We start from the raw sequence: 17,903 nt of genomic DNA, 5'->3' as shown, positions 1-17,903 counted from the left end.
ATCCCAGTTCAAACTTCAAAAGGTTTCTACCACCACATTTTTACCTAATTAGCTGTCAGACACCAGCGATCTGCTAGTGTCTGCTGTACCTAACCATGCTATTGTAATTCCTTTCTCTGCAGCGGTTACCCTAAAAAACGCAGTTTTATTGCTATGCTAATGAGCCTCTAGGTGCTATGGGGGCGTCTTTTCAGCACCTGGAGGCTCCGTCCACTCACCATTTCTGCCGCCCAGCGTGCTCCAGCCCGCCCCTCTGCTCTAGATTGACAGCCTACTCGCGCCTGCGCCGTGTGCTTCTGTATTCGGTGCAGGCGCAGTGACTGTTGGACTGCTCCCTGCGATGTATTCGGCGCAGGCGCAAGTAGGCTGTCAATCTAGAGCAGAGGGGTGGGCTGGAGCGCGCTGGGCGGCAGAAATGGTGAGTGGACGGAGCCTCCAGGTGCTGAAAAGACGCCCCCATAGCACCTAGAGGCTCATTTGCATACCAATAAAACTACGTTTTTTAGGGTAACCGCTGCAGAGAAAGGAATTACAATAGCATGGTTAGGTACAGCAGACACTAGCAGATCGCTGGTGTCTGACAGCTAATTAGGTCAAAATGTGGTGGTAGAAACCCTTTAAGGGAGTCCGTCATCACAGTTTCACCTTTTTAACCCTTTCCATAGCTTTCTAGCAGCATTACAGTTGATAAAAATGTTACCTTTATAAGCAATCGTGGACTTATAAAATTGGCAAAAATCATCTTAGTAGGATATGCAAATGAGGGCTCGCAAGTGCCCAGGGGCGGCGTCAACCTCGTAGGTGCCCAGGCAGCTCTGCCTTATCGTCGCTTCCCCCCCGCCCAGTCTTTCCCTCTGCCCGCCCATCTTCTTCTCTCGCCGAGATCCCGCGCCTGCACGCTGAGTCTGTCAGCCAGCGCATGCGCACTGCGATGTCCATTCCTGGTACGGCATCACAGTAATTAATGCGCATGCGCCGGCCGACGGACTCAGCGCGCAGGCGCGGGATCTCGGCGAGAGAAGAAGTAAGAAGATGGGCGGGCAGAGGGAAAGGATGGGCGGGGGGAAGCGACGATAAGGCAGAGCTGCCTGGGCACCTACGAGGTTGACGCCGCCGCTGGGCACTTTAGAGCCCTTATTTGCATATCCTACTAAGATGATTTTTGCCAGTTTTACAAACAGACACAGACACAGTCGGGGGATTTTTATCAGGACTAGTGTTTCATACACCAATCTTGCCCTGCACAGCAGTGAGATTCATCTAATTTATCAAAGGAGTTATCTAAGATTTTAAAAGTGATGATCAATAATAAGGAAAGGCCATCACTATCTAGTGAGACCAACCTATAAGAAAAACTCTAATAAGGTGTACAAAATACACTGGGGTCTAGTATAATACACTGAAACCAACAAAAGAAGAGAGACCAATAACCCCATTGAAAAATGAGAGAACACTCATTAAATATATGTAGTTTATTAGGGCGAAAAATAATAAATATACAATAACACGAAGGCACAAGGTAAAAGGGGATGGGACGCCCCGTGTAGCGGGACCGTGAACCCCCACCCAAGTGTAGATTCGCCCAGAATAACATATAAGCATATGTATTGCTCACATGCAAAAGATCAATAAGGTCACACATAACAGACTTGTAACTATAGTGGCCATCACGTGAAATACAGGCAGCCAAATCACATAATAACTGAACACGGGTGAAACAAGAGTGGTATGTGTAAGCAATGACACTAAAATAACATACTAAACATGTATAAAGCAAGACATAAATTACCCATGATATGCGGGAACACAAGGTGTATGACCAGGGTGCAGTGTGAGGTCCTATTCACCCTTAGGCTACGTCTACACGACGACAATAAGTCGCGCGACAGATGGGGCACAACTTCTTGAATGGATTTTCTGCGACTGTTGCGTCGCAGTATGTTGCATGTTGCAGTGCGACACCATAGACTGCCATTATAAAAAATTGTCGCACGACATTAGTGCGACAAATGTCGTCGTGTAGACGTAGCCTAATAGAGCTCTATCAGGGTGAATAGGACAAGAGATGAAAAGATCCCAGGTTCTAGACCCTAAGGGGGGAAATAGTTATTAAATCAAAAGTAAAAAAAAAAAAAAATCATCAAAATATTAAGTATAAATCACCTCTTTCCCAATTTTACATATGTAATATATTTATTTATTGTTTATATATTTATATCGCCACGCCCAAAAAGTGCGAACTATTAAAATATAAAAAAAATCTCCTGTGGTGAACGCCGTAACAGGAAAAAAAAAAAAAAAAAAAACGCGCGATTCGCCATGTTTTAGTCACCTTGTCGCCCTAAAAAATTATGAGCCGGACGTTCCATAAAATGCGGAATGCACGCTGCTTTTTTGGTGTTTTTTTTTTTTTTTTCGCGGGGCATCGTGTGTGTCCCAGTGAGTGAACGCGTGCATCCGAAACTGGCCTTTGCAATGCTGCATTTCAAAAAAAAAAATTTATTCCAGTCACCAAGTTCCACGACCAAAAACACATTTCCCCGCCCTCTGCGTAACTTATGAGGATGCACAGGCCTTGTCATGAATTAGGCGCAGCACCTGCTGTCCGTGCGCTGGAGTGAAATTAAGCCGTGTGTTCAAGTGTAAAAGTAAAGTAAGTTTGTTGGAGCTGATGTCCCGGGGCGGCTGGTGCAAAAACATCTGTGCTACAAAATACTGGCGTAAGGGTGTTTAAAAAGTTGCAAAACAGGGTACCATTTGTAACTTTTTGTTTTACGCCTAAAACTAGCGTGGAGCACCTTGTTAATGACCCCCATTGTTTGGGGGAGCAAGGTAAGTATATTCATTGTGAGGGGTCTGGCATATGGGGGTCTCGAATAACCCCTTTAATATTTTGTGTAGCACCTGACCTGAAGTGTTTGTGGGCAAGGAAAAAAAAAATTACCATTAAAAAAAAATGCCGCGGGTTTTCAACAAACCACACGTGAAAGAACACTAAACGCTTGTCCTGTCCATTTCAGTGACCGCTGCTCGGCTGCTTCCGTATCTAGCCGGATCTGGATAAGGAAGACAAACACTGGAAAAACAAGAGGCAGGAGTTCTTCCCGTGACACGGCGAGCGAGCGGACACCCGACACAGCGTCCTATATATGTCACCATTACACCGACTACGTCCACACACATCAGCGCGCTAGGTGTTAAAAACTTTCCGGTCTTTCTAGTTCTGCTCTCTGTTGATCTCGTAAATACATGAACCTGACAATTAACCGCGGCCACTGAAGGGCAGGGGGCAAAAGGGAGTCCGGGAACAGCCGAAAACTATACTGGCCAACTCGGGCACGCCCTGTCATACCTCACTGTGTCATGAAAGGTGTACAAGCAAAAAAACCTATATATGCCATTTCTGTTTGACAGCAGGATCAACGCTGCAGGCAGCATAGCTTAACAGGGTTGATCCTGCTGACACATGGTCTGCTGATTATAATGATAAACTTCCCAAGGAAAATAACTATTTTAATCTTTATGCAAATAAGGCATTCATTCTGGAGAAAAAGTACTTTTAATAAATATGCAAAATAGCACACAAGTGCACAGAGGGCGGGCCCAAGCCACTGTGTGCACCCTTGCTTCACCTCCTGATAAGACCCTATGCGAGGAAAATGGCAACCGTCAGCCGCCGCTCCTGCGCTCTGTCTGTCAGTAGTGGGACTCTGATCATTAAAGGGACATATACGGTTATACACCTGCAAGGATGGGTGGCGTTCTCCTTGCAGAAAAATGTTCTTAAAGGGAGTCTATCACCAGGACATTCCTTGGTAAACCAGCTAAATTATACCTTTCACTTAGCAATCCATTGCTTTATTCTGGAGATAAGGGACTTTAATCCATATGCAAATTAGCTGTTAAGGCGGCCGCTCTCTCCTCAATGCGCCTGCGCCGGGTGTAGATGTGACGTCATCGGCGCAGGCGCATTAAGGATGGAGCGGCCGAGCGAGTGGCCGTCTCTCAGTGCGCCTGCGCAGATTGAAGATAGGTACGGCCGCGGCGCAGGCGCCAGATTTTGAATGCTAACAGGCAGGGCCAGCAGAGAACGATTCCGTTCCCTGGCCCTGTCAATCACAATGCGGAGGGGGCGTCATTAGGATCGGAGGATGCGGCTGCTACCAGCAAGTAGCCGCCCTACTTGCTGGTAGCAAGGTAATTTGCATATTTTAAAAATTGCTTTTTAGCAAATTCTACTGAACAGAAATTATTATTTAACTTATGTATGCAGAGCTCGCAGTATAGGGATTATTAGTAAACAAAAAAAAAAAACGGTTTAGTGGGCTGACAGAAGCCCTTTAAGTGCACAGAGGGTGGACCCAAGCCATTCTGTGCACCCTTGCTCCTCCCTCTCCTGATTGACAGAACCAAGCAAAATGACGATGCATAAACCTGGTCCTTACAATAAAGGAGAGAGGGGTGCTGGCAGTGGAAAGAGGAGAAAGAATGCACAGAGTGGTTTGGCCCCGCCCTCGGTGCACTTAACTGCACACTTGTATATGGATTAGGCCTCTTGCACAAGAATGTTGTGCATCTGTTCTGTGCATTGGGGACCGCAAATGCACAGGCAAGGTCCGTGCAGCGGCTGGGACGGATCGAAACCCATTCAACTTCAATGGGTCTGTGACCCGTCCGCACTGCAAAAAAAAAATAGAACAAGTTCTATTTTTTTTTCGCTGCGGAGACATGGACAGAAACACCACGGAAGCACTCCGTAGTGATTCCATGGGGTTCCAATCCGTGCTTCCATTCCGCATCTCCGTGATGCACGCGGCCGGAGCCCGTGTATTGCGGACCCGCAATATGGCCACAGGCACATAACGTTCGTGTACAAGAGGCTTTTTCTCCAGAATGAAGCGAGGGATCATTCCGTTCAGCTGAGCCAGTCCCACAAGGCATTGTGCCCGGTTTATCAGTCACTTATCTGGTGAACATTTTTCTGCAAGGAGAACAACTCCCATCATGTCACGTATATCACAGTGTATAGCCCTTTAATGATCAGCATCCCGCAGGCGACGCTTGCTTTTTTTTCCTCACGCGGGTTCTTATCAGTTTCCTGCGAGGGATTTACTTTGTGTCACCATCTGAGGAGATCTTACAAGGTGCGAATCGTCAACGCCAGAAAATCCTGCAGGTGACAACCACGACAGCGATATGTCAGCGGCGCGCAGCAGGGATTACACCAAGGTCATAGCATGCGGGAAGGGACAGCACTGGAGGTCACCGGAGACACAGTCTCTGCAATATGTAACAGCTTTCAAGGCATGCTTGTAGTTTCACAACTCTGATCTCTCCCTTCGGTTAGGACACCGCTAGCACTACAGGTGGGGCCCTGACCACTGGGACCCCCACATTGATCACCTCTGCAGCGGCTACATGACTGAAATATCTCTTTAAGGGGACACGTCCACAATGGAAGAACGTCCTGCGGGTTTTCTGTTTGGATTTTGCATGCAGACATTTTTTTTTTTTTTTTTTTACAAAACCTCATCTACACAATGCTGAAAAAAATAAAAATAAATTACACTGGGGGGGGAGCCACATGTAGCTCAAACCTATATTGAGTCTAAGGTGGACTTCTTCTGCAGATTCCCCCACCCCGAAAAGAGAAAAGAAAAAAAAAAAGAAAACAGCGCCACTCCTGACTATGGGTCATGTCTGGTATTGCAGGATTCACCTGAATGGACACGTGACGCTAAAGGGGAAAAAAAAAAGGGAGACCCATTTTTTCTAGCGGTGCCCCCTACCCGTTTAATGACCCCCCCCCCCCCCCCCCCGCACGCCCAAACTCCCAAAAAGTTTCACATCCATGCCAAAAATCCAGGGCACCCACCAGCCAGCACCTGCATTTACAGTATGCACACCACCTCTATGTAAATCATTGCCCTAAGCCAGTAGGTCTCCAGCTGTTATGGGACTACAACCCCCAGCAGGCTCAGGGCATGATGGGAGTTGTATTCCCCACTGCCCTTCACTATGTAAGACAGTATATAGATAATGAGCCGGCAGGTGGCGCACTGAGGGCACAGGTGTCACAGCCTGCGGCAGCTGCACCGGAGCCGTCCGTGGCTCTCCGCCGTGTGCCGGGCCGTACATGTCCAACCGGCGTCACTCCTCACCTTATTTCGTCCGAGGAGGGTGTTTTTTGCGGTGAAATGTCCCAGCACTCGCCCTGCCATGGAGGCCGCCATGTCTAACCGGAAGTCAGAGTAGAGCTCCACATGTCAGGCACGACAAGTCACTGGCCGAGCGCCGGAAAACCACGCCCCCTCCGACTGCTGATTGGCTGTTCGCGCACACTTGCTGCCACGCCCACCCCTTAACTTCCTGACAGGGGATCGTTCTGTCACCTTCGGTGAACTTTGTTTACTTTATGGTTTTATTTTCCGACGATCCTTCATCCGGACAGTTTTCAGAGCTAATGGGCATTATTTTAATGGGGCTTCAATGAAATTATTCTTGGTTTTGACCTTAGGGAATTTTATTCAAATAGTGTTTTAAATGCACTGTACAAGTATAGGTGCAGAGGTTATATTTACCTGGGATTATACATATATTGGTATATATATATATATATATTGCAAAGGTTGCGGTTTGGCGCAGTTCACATCTGCATTATGAATTCTGTTTTTCTGGTTGATCAGAAGCGTACAAAGGGAATTCGTGGCTCTGTCTAATAACGGGGGACTTATAATTGGGTCAGTTGGGTTCTGTCTTGGATATTTTACTGGAAAAATAGCTCTTTATTCCTTTAAAATGGGACGATTGCTTCACAGGTGCGAGCCTTACCCTCAGTCCTTCAAGGGATTGTTCACCTTTGTGGATGTGTCGTAGACGGAGCTTGTAGCGGCAGTGCTGCTTCCATTCACTTCAGTCTGCTCCGCTTCAGGGTTTCAGACCCCCGTCGATCTGAGGATAGGCCATCAGTATAGAAATCCTGGGGTTATCTAAAAAAATAAAATCAGATATTATATAGTACATGACAATATCTTTCTAACAAAGCTAGAACCAGCCCTGTACCTCACATGGATCCAGAGATCTCCCCATTCACTGCTCCATTGCTAGATTTATTTCAGACTGGGGGGGGATTTGGGCGTGTCCTTTTTGCTGCAGCTCAGGGGGCGTGTCCATGCTCTCCCTATCACAACTCAGGATGCAGTTGAAGGATGGAACTGAGCATGTGCGGCCACCTCAGTGAGCTGGACAGAGAATGTAGAAAAAGAGCAAACAGCAGGTGGCGCTATACAGATACATTTTATTGAATAACTCAGTGGCTATAATACATTTTAATTACATGCAATTACAAAAGTATTCAGATCCAGGTACTGGCTTGAAAAATGTAAAATATATTTTGTCCCATTTAAACCCCTATACCAGTTATGGCCAGCCTCCTGCACTCCAGCTGTGTTGAAACTACGACTCCCAGCATGCTCCATTCATTGCTATGGAGTTCTGAGAACAGCCAAGCAAGTGTACATCTTGGGAGTTGTAGTTTGACCACAGCTGGAGTGCCGGAGGTCAGCCGTCACAAGTCTATACACGCAATACAGCAGGGATGCTCAACCAACGGCCCTCCAGCTTTTGCTAAACTACAACTCCCAGCATGCCCTAATAGCTGTAGGCTGTCCAGGCATGCTGGAAGTTGTAGTTTTGCAACAGCTGGAGGGCCGCAAGTTGAGCATGCCTGCAATACAGGATAAATGTGTGATCAATGGGCGTCTGACTAGGGTCCCCATCGATCACTGGTGTTGAGCGCGAATATTCGAATCACGAATTTTAATCGCGAATATAACCACTTTGAGAATTTGCGAATATTTAGAATATAGTGCTATATATTCGTATTCACGAATATTCTAATACCGAATTTATCGCGAATATCGGCACTTAGCAACATCCCTAGCAACCAATAGGAAAGTTGCCTATAGGAGTAGTGTTAATCGCGAATATTTTGTATCGCGAATTTTCCGATTTAACGATTTTCGCAATCAAGAAAATAATGACTGGAGATAACGAATTTGCGAATATATGACGAATATTCGCCCAAATATTCACGAAATATTGCGAATTTGAATATTGCCCATGTCGCTCATCACTGTCGATCACGAGAATGACGGTCCTGAGTGCACCTGTGTATGGAGTGTCAGTGCGCATGCGCAGCGCCGCTCCGTTCATTGTCTATGGAACTGTATAGCATTTACTATCTACATCCGTACCATAGAAGTGAAGAGAGGGGTGAACATGCGTGTGCACTACCATTCCATTCTAATAGGGGAATCGGGGACCCCCCCCCCCCCATCGGCGTGAACACTAGGGGTCCCAGCAGTTGCACCCCCAACAATCATACATTTTTAATGAATGTGTAGTGTACGGGGACTGTAATGCCCGTCACTACAGAAGGGTCACTTGGTGTGCTGTCGTCCCCCCCTTATTTATGGGGAAGTTGGTATATGTCATCTTTATAAAATGTAATGCAATGTAATGCAATGTATTTCCCTGTTACTGTGAAACTTGCATGTACAGGCCTGCTAGGGGTGTCATTCCAGCTCTTAGTCACTAGAGGGAGTTAGAGAGCCCTAGTTTATATAAGGCCCAGTCAGGGAAAGGAAAGTCAGTCTAAGCAGTCTGCAGTCTAGTCTAAAGTCAGTCTACAGCAGTTGGAGTTTAGACAATGTCAGAGTCAAGTCCAGGCCTGAAGCCTGCGGACCAGGAGAGGGTATTGCAGTCCCTGTAACCGGGTTCCAAATCCAAGGAAAAGGTTCCCCTCCTGAATATATATACGCAGAAGCAGGAAACCACAGCTAATCAGCCTGAGGACACTGAGGGAGTTCAGAAGTTTCTAGAGCCTGAGGAAGCTGAGAGAGAGACAGAGGCATGTCAAGAAAAGCAAGAGGTACTCAAGACTACAGAGGAGGTACTTGATAAAGATAAAACCAAGGATATACGCCAGAGCTAGGGCATTGGACCTTGGAGAAGAGTTTCTATGTTCCAGGATCAGTCAGGAATACAGTGTAAGCTCCTGTACTGCAAGTCCTGTGTTTAACACTCTGAAGTCACCTTGCTATATATATATATATATATTGCCTGCATCAACTGTATTGAAAATCAACTGTCTTCAAAGGAACTGCGCTTCCGTCAATGTCCCTAAATGATGACTACTAAAGTTTGAATTCTGTTTTAACATCACGTGGTTCCTCAGTTATTCCTGCTATCAGCAAACGGCGTGCCACCGTTTAATTGGCACTGGCGTCACGAACATTTCTCATCATCACCTGCCCTTGCAGAGAGTCAGCCGTCTCAGGTTAGTGTCTATTGCACTACAACACCCAGGAACATTTCTAAACCTAACTTGAGTACGCTGCAAATGTTGTTAAAGGGGTTTTCTGATTTATCCTTAGGATAGATAATCAATATCTGATCAGAGGGGGTCCGACCCCCGAGCATCTGATATGCTCTTCCTAGACCCGTGATGTCACATGACCTCGGCGCAGCTCAGTCCCATTCAAGTGAATGACACTGCGCTGCAATACCAAGCACAGCCACTATCCAATGTACGGCGCTGTTTAGAGACCTGTCTCTTCAAGCACCTGATCAGCAGGGGGTGCTTTCTGTCGATCAGATACTGATGACCTATCCTGAGGATGTCCTCAATATTGTACTCCCCTCTAATGAGAAAATCTGAAGCTGCCCAAGGAGGTTTTTTCACAAGATTCCCTTCCATTTTTGTGCCTTCCTCCCCGTCCCGGTATTGGCTCGGCGGGATGTTATAAGACTCGGCCGACGCTTCTGCTTCTGATACGTAATTGCAGGTATTTATAACGGGGCGCTCTCTTTGCATTGCTTTTCTGTTTACTTAATAGAGCTGCGGCCATAGAAGACATTGATTTTCGGAGAATCCGGCGCTTCTTGTTCGGTTTATTCCCATATTTCACAGAAGTGCAGCCGTACAGAGCGCCCCGGGGACACCGCCGAGGTTTATGATCATTGCTCTTTATTGTCACTTGCAGGCACAATACAGCGAGTTATATAAAAGCAGAAGTGTTTATACCAGGAGGTGACGGCGCAATTAAGAGTTTATATCGCACTATGTCACCGGAAGGTGCGCTCCCCCCGCAGAATGGCGAGGAAGAGCTATGGAGACACCTGTACCTGCATCGCCCAGGAGAAGACGACGGGGCCCATCATACAGTTCCTTCTAATCCTCTAGGTTTGGAGTAGAATGCAAGGACTGCATTTAGTCGTTTTAAAGGGGTTGTGTAAGAATTGGGGGGGGGGGGCATAGCCAAACCTCCCCACTGTAAGGGCTCATGCACACAAACGTATTTTCTTTCCGTGTCCATTCCGTTTTTTTTTGCAGAACCATTCATTTCAAACGGATCCGCCAAAAAACTGTGTGCATTCCGTTTCCGTATGTCCGTATTTCCGCTCTGCAAAAATTAGAACATGTCCTATTATTGTCCGCATTACGGATAAGGATAGGACTGTTCTATTAAGGTCCAGCTGTTCTGTTCCACAAAATGCGGAATGCGCACGGACTTCATCCGTATTTTTCGCGGACCGCAAAATACATACAGTCGTGCGCATGAGCCCTAAAGGTAAACTTACTCACCTTCTCCTCGCTCCTTCTCCTGGGACGCTCCGCTGGGATCCCTCGCTGAAGACATCCAGGAGAAAGGATCGCCTTACGTCGTGACAGATGGTTTGCACAACCCCTTTAAGGGTATGTTCACATGCTGGATTTTTCCACAGCCCCATTCAGTGACTAACCGCCCATGAAACCACGTGAAGACGTGACATGTCATGCAGAAGCACCGTCCATTCCCATGGCAAATAATGGGTAGAGGTTTTATGTGCCTTTCGGTGCTGAATACAAAAGCTGCATGGAAATCTCACCATGTGAACGTACCCGTAGGCCTCTTGCACACGAACGTCGTGCATGCGGTCCCCAATGCACAGGCGGCGGCCGGGACGGATCGAGACCCATTCAACTTAAATGGGTCCGTGATCCGTCTGCACAGCAAAAAAAATAAAACAAGTTCTATTTTTTTGCGGTGCGGAGGCACAGACAGAAACACCACGGAAGCGCTCCATAGTGCTCCTGTGGGGCTCCGATCCGTGCTTCCGTTCCGCATCTCCGTGATTGCGGACCCATTCAAGTGAATGAGTTCACATCCGTGATGCGGAGTGCACACGGGCCGGTGCTCGTGTATTGCGGACAACGTTCGTGTGCAAGAAACCTTAGGCAGAGCAGTAGTAGAGAGTTATAGGGGAGAAATTTAACTCTCTATGGGCCATTCAGGGTTTGTCACCAGATAACTGTAACCCCCACCAAAGCTAAGAGTGGGGGATCCGTAACACTCGGGTAAAGTCAATATGCCTCTTCAGCTTTTGTGTTAGACTTAGGCCCCTTGGAGACAAGCGTTCCTCCCGCAGCGAGTCCACAACGCAGCTCTTGGCCTGACCTCCCAGCGCTGACGGGGGTCACATAGCATTTTATTGATTTATGATGCTATGTAACCCTTACAGTTCTGGAATGTATTGGATAACACTGGCAGCATTATGTCAGTGTTATCCAATACATTCCAGAACTGTTAGGGTTACATAGCATCATAAATCAATATAATGCTATGTGACCCCCGTCAGCGCTGGGAGGTCAGGCCAAGAGCTGCGTTGCGGACTCGCTGCGGGAGGAACGCTTGTCTGCAAAGGGCCTTAAAGGGGTAATCCCATGTAATGAAGTAGGAATTATTGTGTTGTCTATGCCACTGCATGCAACTTACCAAATACACTGCGTGCAGAATTATTAGGCAAATGAGTATTTTGACCACATCATCCTCTTTATGCATGTTGTCTTACTCCAAGCTGTATAGGCTCGAAAGCCTACTACCAATTAAGCATATTAGGTGATGTGCATCTCTGTAATGAGAAGGGGTGTGGTCTAATGACATCAACACCCTATATTAGGTGTGCATAATTATTAGGCAACTTCCTTTCCTTTGGCAAAATGGGTCAAAAGAAGGACTTGACAGGCTCAGAAAAGTCAAAAATAGTGAGATATCTTGCAGAGGGATGCAGCACTCTTAAAATTCCAAAGCTTCTGAAGCGTGATCATCGAACAATCAAGCGTTTCATTCAAAATAGTCAACAGGGTCGCAAGAAGCGTGTGGAAAAACCAAGGCGCAAAATAACTGCCCATGAACTGAGAAAAGTCAAGCGTGCAGCTGCCAAGATGCCACTTGCCACCAGTTTGGCCATATTTCAGAGCTGCAACATCACTGGAGTGCCCAAAAGCACAAGGTGTGCAATACTCAGAGACATGGCCAAGGTAAGAAAGGCTGAAAAGACGACCACCACTGAACAAGACACACAAGCTGAAACGTCAAGACTGGGCCAAGAAATATCTCAAGACTGATTTTTCTAAGGTTTTATGGACTGATGAAATGAGAGTGAGTCTTGATGGGCCAGATGGATGGGCCCGTGGCTGGATTGGTAAAGGGCAGAGAGCTCCAGTCCGACTCAGACGCCAGCAAGGTGGAGGTGGAGTACTGGTTTGGGCTGGTATCATCAAAGATGAGCTTGTGGGGCCTTTTCGGGTTGAGGATGGAGTCAAGCTCAACTCCCAGTCCTACTGCCAGTTTCTGGAAGACACCTTCTTCAAGCAGTGGTACAGGAAGAAGTCTGCATCCTTCAAGAAAAACATGATTTTCATGCAGGACAATGCTCCATCACACGCGTCCAAGTACTCCACAGCGTGGCTGGCAAGAAAGGGTATAAAAGAAGAAAATCTAATGACATGGCCTCCTTGTTCACCTGATCTGAACCCCATTGAGAACCTGTGGTCCATCATCAAATGTGAGATTTACAAGGAGGGAAAACAGTACACCTCTCTGAACAGTGTCTGGGAGGCTGTGGTTGCTGCTGCACGCAATGTTGATGGTGAACAGATCAAAACACTGACAGAATCCATGGATGGCAGGCTTTTGAGTGTCCTTGCAAAGAAAGGTGGCTATATTGGTCACTGATTTGTTTTTGTTTTGTTTTTGAATGTCAGAAATGTATATTTGTGAATGTTGAGATGTTATATTGGTTTCACTGGTAAAAATAAATAATTGAAATGGGTATATATTTGTTTTTTGTTAAGTTGCCTAATAATTATGCACAGTAATAGTCACCTGCACACACAGATATCCCCCTAAAATAGCTAAAACTAAAAACAAACTAAAAACTACTTCCAAAAATATTCAGCTTTGATATTAATGAGTTTTTTGGGTTCATTGAGAACATGGTTGTTGTTCAATAATAAAATTAATCCTCAAAAATACAACTTGCCTAATAATTCTGCACTCCCTGTACATGTTCTTATCGATTCCTCCTCCTTTCCGCTATATCTGACCTTCTTTCTCAGCGTTATGTACTTGTTGTCGTCAATGGTTTACGACCACCCCAGCGATACTGCCGCGGTGGCCGCTCTTGCGCGCCATCCGCCAGTGTATTTATTGTAGGCCATCCGACCGGCCTCACGGGCTTGCGCATATCCGCGCATGCGCGATCAATTTCTTGTCTCCGTCCTGTTATTTTCCTTAATGAAATCTCTGCGCATGCGCAGTCGTCCTTTATCCTGCGCTTGTCACTCCCGTCTATGAGGCGGCTAATGAAAAGAATTACCGCTCACACGGGAGCGTGCACGCACATACAGGAGGCAGATTTAGTAGATCAGCAGAGCGCTACAGAGCAGCCACGGCATGGAAAGCAGAAGGTGGGATAACTCCTTTAAAGGGGACTATTCACTGCCTATACTCAGGATCAGGTCTTCCACGGTAGCTTCGTCTCCAGGACTACACAGCTCAGTCCACTGGGCATTGCTGATTGCGCATGTACCTTGTGGTGTTTTTGTCATGGCTAGCGATAAGCAAAGTATTCAAAAATTTGATTCTGCTGCTTCGCCGAATTTTACCCCCTAAAAATTGCTTCATGGCGAATTACTTTGTCACAAAGCGTATTTCTTTGTAACCAATGGGTGCAATGATGGGGACTGTCATAGCTATCATCCAGCCAGTCTCAGTTATTCCCACTATGACATAGTCCTCCTCACACATCACTAATTCCAGCACCCCAGTTTTATTAGTCAGGCTTCTGGCATTAGTATACATACATTTAAGAGGTTTATGTATATTTTTTACCCTACACCGTTCCTTCTGAACTGTTCTAGTCCCTCCTTCCATTCCTCCCCCAGTCCCACTACCTTGCCCCCGGTCTCTATCTACTCTATCTTCCCCTCCTATAGTGTAATTACCCTCCCCAGTCCCTAGTTTAAACACTCCTCCAACCTTCTAGCCATTTTCTCCCCCAACACAGCTGCCCCTTCCCCATTGAGGTGCAGCCCGTCCCTACGATAGAGCCTGTAGCCAATAGAGAAGTCGGCCCAGTTCTCCAGGAACCCAAACCCCTCCATCCTACACCAGTTCTTGAGCCACTTGTTAACCTCCCTAATATATCAGAGTCCACAGAAACTCTACTACTAAACGAGAAAGACGAGGCGTCAAATCATAATGAGGTGGTTATTATGGGGGACCTCACCTACCCAGATATAGACTGGGAAACTGAAAGCTGTACATCTCATAGAGGAAACAGGTTTTTGGCAATAACCAAAGACAATTACCTTTCCCAACTGGTTCAGGACCCGACTAGAGGGACGGCCATACTGGACTTAGTATTAACCAATAGACCTGACAGAACAACAGACGTGCAGGTTGGGGGACACCTGGGAAATAAGGACCATAAAGTAATAAGCTTCCAATTATCATTCAATAGAGCGTTTCTACAGGGAGGAACAAAAATACTAAACTTCAAAAAAGCTAAATTTAGCCAACTAAGAGAGGCCATAGGCGTAACTAACTGGGACAAAGTCCTCACAAATACAGACACAAAATGGGATATTTTTAAAAGCATCCTAAAATCTAAATGTGAGAGTTACATACCTTATGGTAATAAAAGGTTAAGGAACAAGAAAAAACAATGTGGATAAATAGAACTGTAAAGAAAGCAATGAATGACAAAAATAAAGCATTTAAATCACTAAAACAGGAGGGTAGCAAGGAAGCACTGAAAAACTATGAGGAAAAAACATGTAAAAAACGAATAAAAGCAGCCAAACTAGAGATCGAGAGATTTATTGCCAAAGAGAGCAAAACTAATCCTAAAATGTTTTTCAATTATATAAATGGTAAAAAGTATAAATCTGAAGGTGTCAGCCCTCTACAGAGTAATGAGGGGGGAGTTGCAGAGAGCGATGAGGAGAAAGCAAAGCTATTAAATATTTTTTTCTCCACTGTATTCACTGAGAAAAATAAACTGTCAGATGAAATGCAGAATGTAAAAGTTAATTCCTCGTTAAAAGTGCCCTGTCTGACCCAGGAAGAATTACAGCAATTAAAAGATTAAAATAGACAAATGGCCAGGACCAGATGGCATACACCCCCGTATCCTAAGAGAATTAAGTAATATCATAGCCAGACCCTTATTTCTGATATTTAAGGACTCTATACTGACAGGGAGTGTTCCACAGGATTGGCGCATAGCAAATGTAGTGCCAATATTCAAAAAGAGTCCAAAAACAGAGCCCGGAAACTATAGGCCGGTAAGTTTAATATCTGTCATGGCTAAGCTGTTTGAAGGTTTTCTAATGCTATCTTGGAGTACCTCAATGAAAATAAGCAAATAACGCCATATCAGCATGGCTTCATAAGAGATCGGTCATGTCAAACTAATTTAATCAGTTTCTATGATGAAGTAAGTTCAAGACTTGACAGCAGCGAATCAATGGATGTCGTATATCTGGACTTCTCCAAAGCATTTGACACTGTACTGGGAGAAAATGTCTGTATGTGGGTAAGTAACTGGCTCAGTGATAGAAAACAGAGGGCACACACTCAGATTGGGTCACTGTCACTAGTGGGGTACCTCAGGGGTCAGTATTGGGCCCTATTCTCTTCAATATATTTATTAATGATCTTGTAGAAGGCTTGCACAGTTAAAAATTATTTTTTGCAGATAACACTAAACTGTAAAGTAATTGACACGGAAGAGGACAGTATACTGCTACAGATGGATCTGGATAGATTGGAGGCTTGGGCAGAGAAGTGGCAGATGAGGTTTAACACTGACAAATGTAAGGTTATGCACATGGAAAGGAATAATGCAAGTCACCCGTACATACTAAATGGTAAAACACTGGGTAACACTGACATGGAAAAGTACCTAGGAATTTTAGTGAACAGCAAACTAAGCTGTAAAAAACAGTGTCAGGCAGCTGCTGCCAAGGCAAATAAGATAATGGCTTGCATCAAAAGGGGCATAGATGCCCGTGATGAGAACATAGTCCTACCACTTTACAAATCATTAGTCAGACCACACATGGAGTGCTGTGTACAGTTCTGGGCTCCTGTGAACAAGGCAGACATAGCAGAGCTGGAAAGCGTACAGAGGAGGGCAACTAAAGTAATAACTGGAATGGGGCAACTACAGTACCCTGAAAAATTATCAACATTAGGGTTATTCACTTTAGAAAAAAAAAGACTGAGGGGAGATGTAATAACTATGTATAAATATATCAGGGGTCAGTACAGAGATCTCTCCCATCATCTATTTATCCCCAGGACTGTGACGAGGGGACATCCTCTGCGTCTGGAGGAAAGAAGGTTTCTACACAAACATAGAAGAGGATTCTTTACGGTAAGAGCAGTGAGACTATGGAGCTCTCTGCCTGAGGAGGTGGTGATGGTGAGTACAATAAAGGAATTCAAGAGGGGCCTGGATGTATTTCTGGAGTGTAATAATATTACAGGCTATAGCTACTAGAGAAGGGTCGTTAATACAGGGAGTTATTCTGATTGGAGTCAGGAAGGAATTTTTTTCTTCTTATGTGGGGAAAATTGGCTTCTACCTCACAGGTTTTTTTTTGCCTTCTTTTGGATCAACTTGCAGGATAACAGGCCGAACCGGATGGACAAATGTCTTTTTTCGGCCTTATATACTATGTAAAAGGGTTAACTTGCACTGTTTAATACTGTGTAACTGCATTTTATATATATGTTGTGAATGTGATATATATCCTGTTCATTATCACTGTATTTGCATAGCTCTGTGGAAAGGGTTAATGAATACTGAGAGATTGTTAGGGCTTTGATTGAGAAACTGGTAATTTTCCACAGCTGCCATAGGGTTTAAATAAGATCATGTTTTGAAGGGGAAAACCCAGACTTGTTTAGCACAAAAAAGCAGACAGCCTGACCTTTTAAATGTCTGGTTTTAGCCATGTTGTTATGTCTGGAAACTTGTTTTTGTCAGGAAAACCTGCTTTGTCATTGCCATTGAGTATTTTTGAAGCTTTAATGTAAGCCTATAACAGACGGGAGCTGAAACAATCTATCTGTTTGTGCAGAGTTTCTCTACTCCACCCCTTCCACTAGAAGGTTCCAGTCTAGCAAAATCTGTATATAAGGAGAGTAGTCCTTAGGAGAGTAATCCCCTAGTGTGCTGCAGTTAGGGAACAGTGCTGGGAAGAGGAGACTCAATGGGGCTGATATGTGCACCTTGGGCTGGGGAAGACCTGGAGAATAGGCGGCCAAGGGCTGATGGTCATTGCCCTGAGCTGCTCTTGGATCCTATTCAGACTATAGCCATTTTCTGCTGAATCACGTTCTGGGAAGTATGCCACGTACATCTAGTGTCTGCATTGGTTCTGATAAAGGAGACCTGTCCCTTACACTGCATTTGCCTTTACTTTTCACCATGTCGTGCTAAAAAAGCAGCTGACAAATAAATCTGGAGTCCGTAACCACTAAGAACAGCACCTGATTTAGTAT

At 45.5% G+C, this 17,903-nt stretch overlaps 1 protein-coding gene across 1 annotated transcript in view; it reads right to left on the bottom strand.

Moving 5' to 3' along the window:
* Positions 1-6,291, bottom strand: part of SUCLG2 (succinate-CoA ligase GDP-forming subunit beta) — a 215,473-nt gene extending 209,182 nt beyond the window's left edge. The window contains exon 1 of the mRNA XM_040407232.1: positions 6,162-6,291. Coding sequence (XP_040263166.1) covers positions 6,162-6,233 — 72 coding nt within the window. The 5' untranslated portion in view covers positions 6,234-6,291. The remainder of the gene's footprint in view (positions 1-6,161) is intronic.
* Between the last annotated feature and the right edge of the window lie 11,612 nt (positions 6,292-17,903).

The sequence above is a fragment of the Bufo bufo genome, chromosome 9 (assembly GCF_905171765.1).
Source record: "Bufo bufo chromosome 9, aBufBuf1.1, whole genome shotgun sequence".
Taxonomy (NCBI): Eukaryota; Metazoa; Chordata; class Amphibia; order Anura; family Bufonidae; genus Bufo; species Bufo bufo.
Note: the sequence above shows the minus strand (reverse complement) of the source record. Positions and strands in the feature narration are given on the sequence as shown.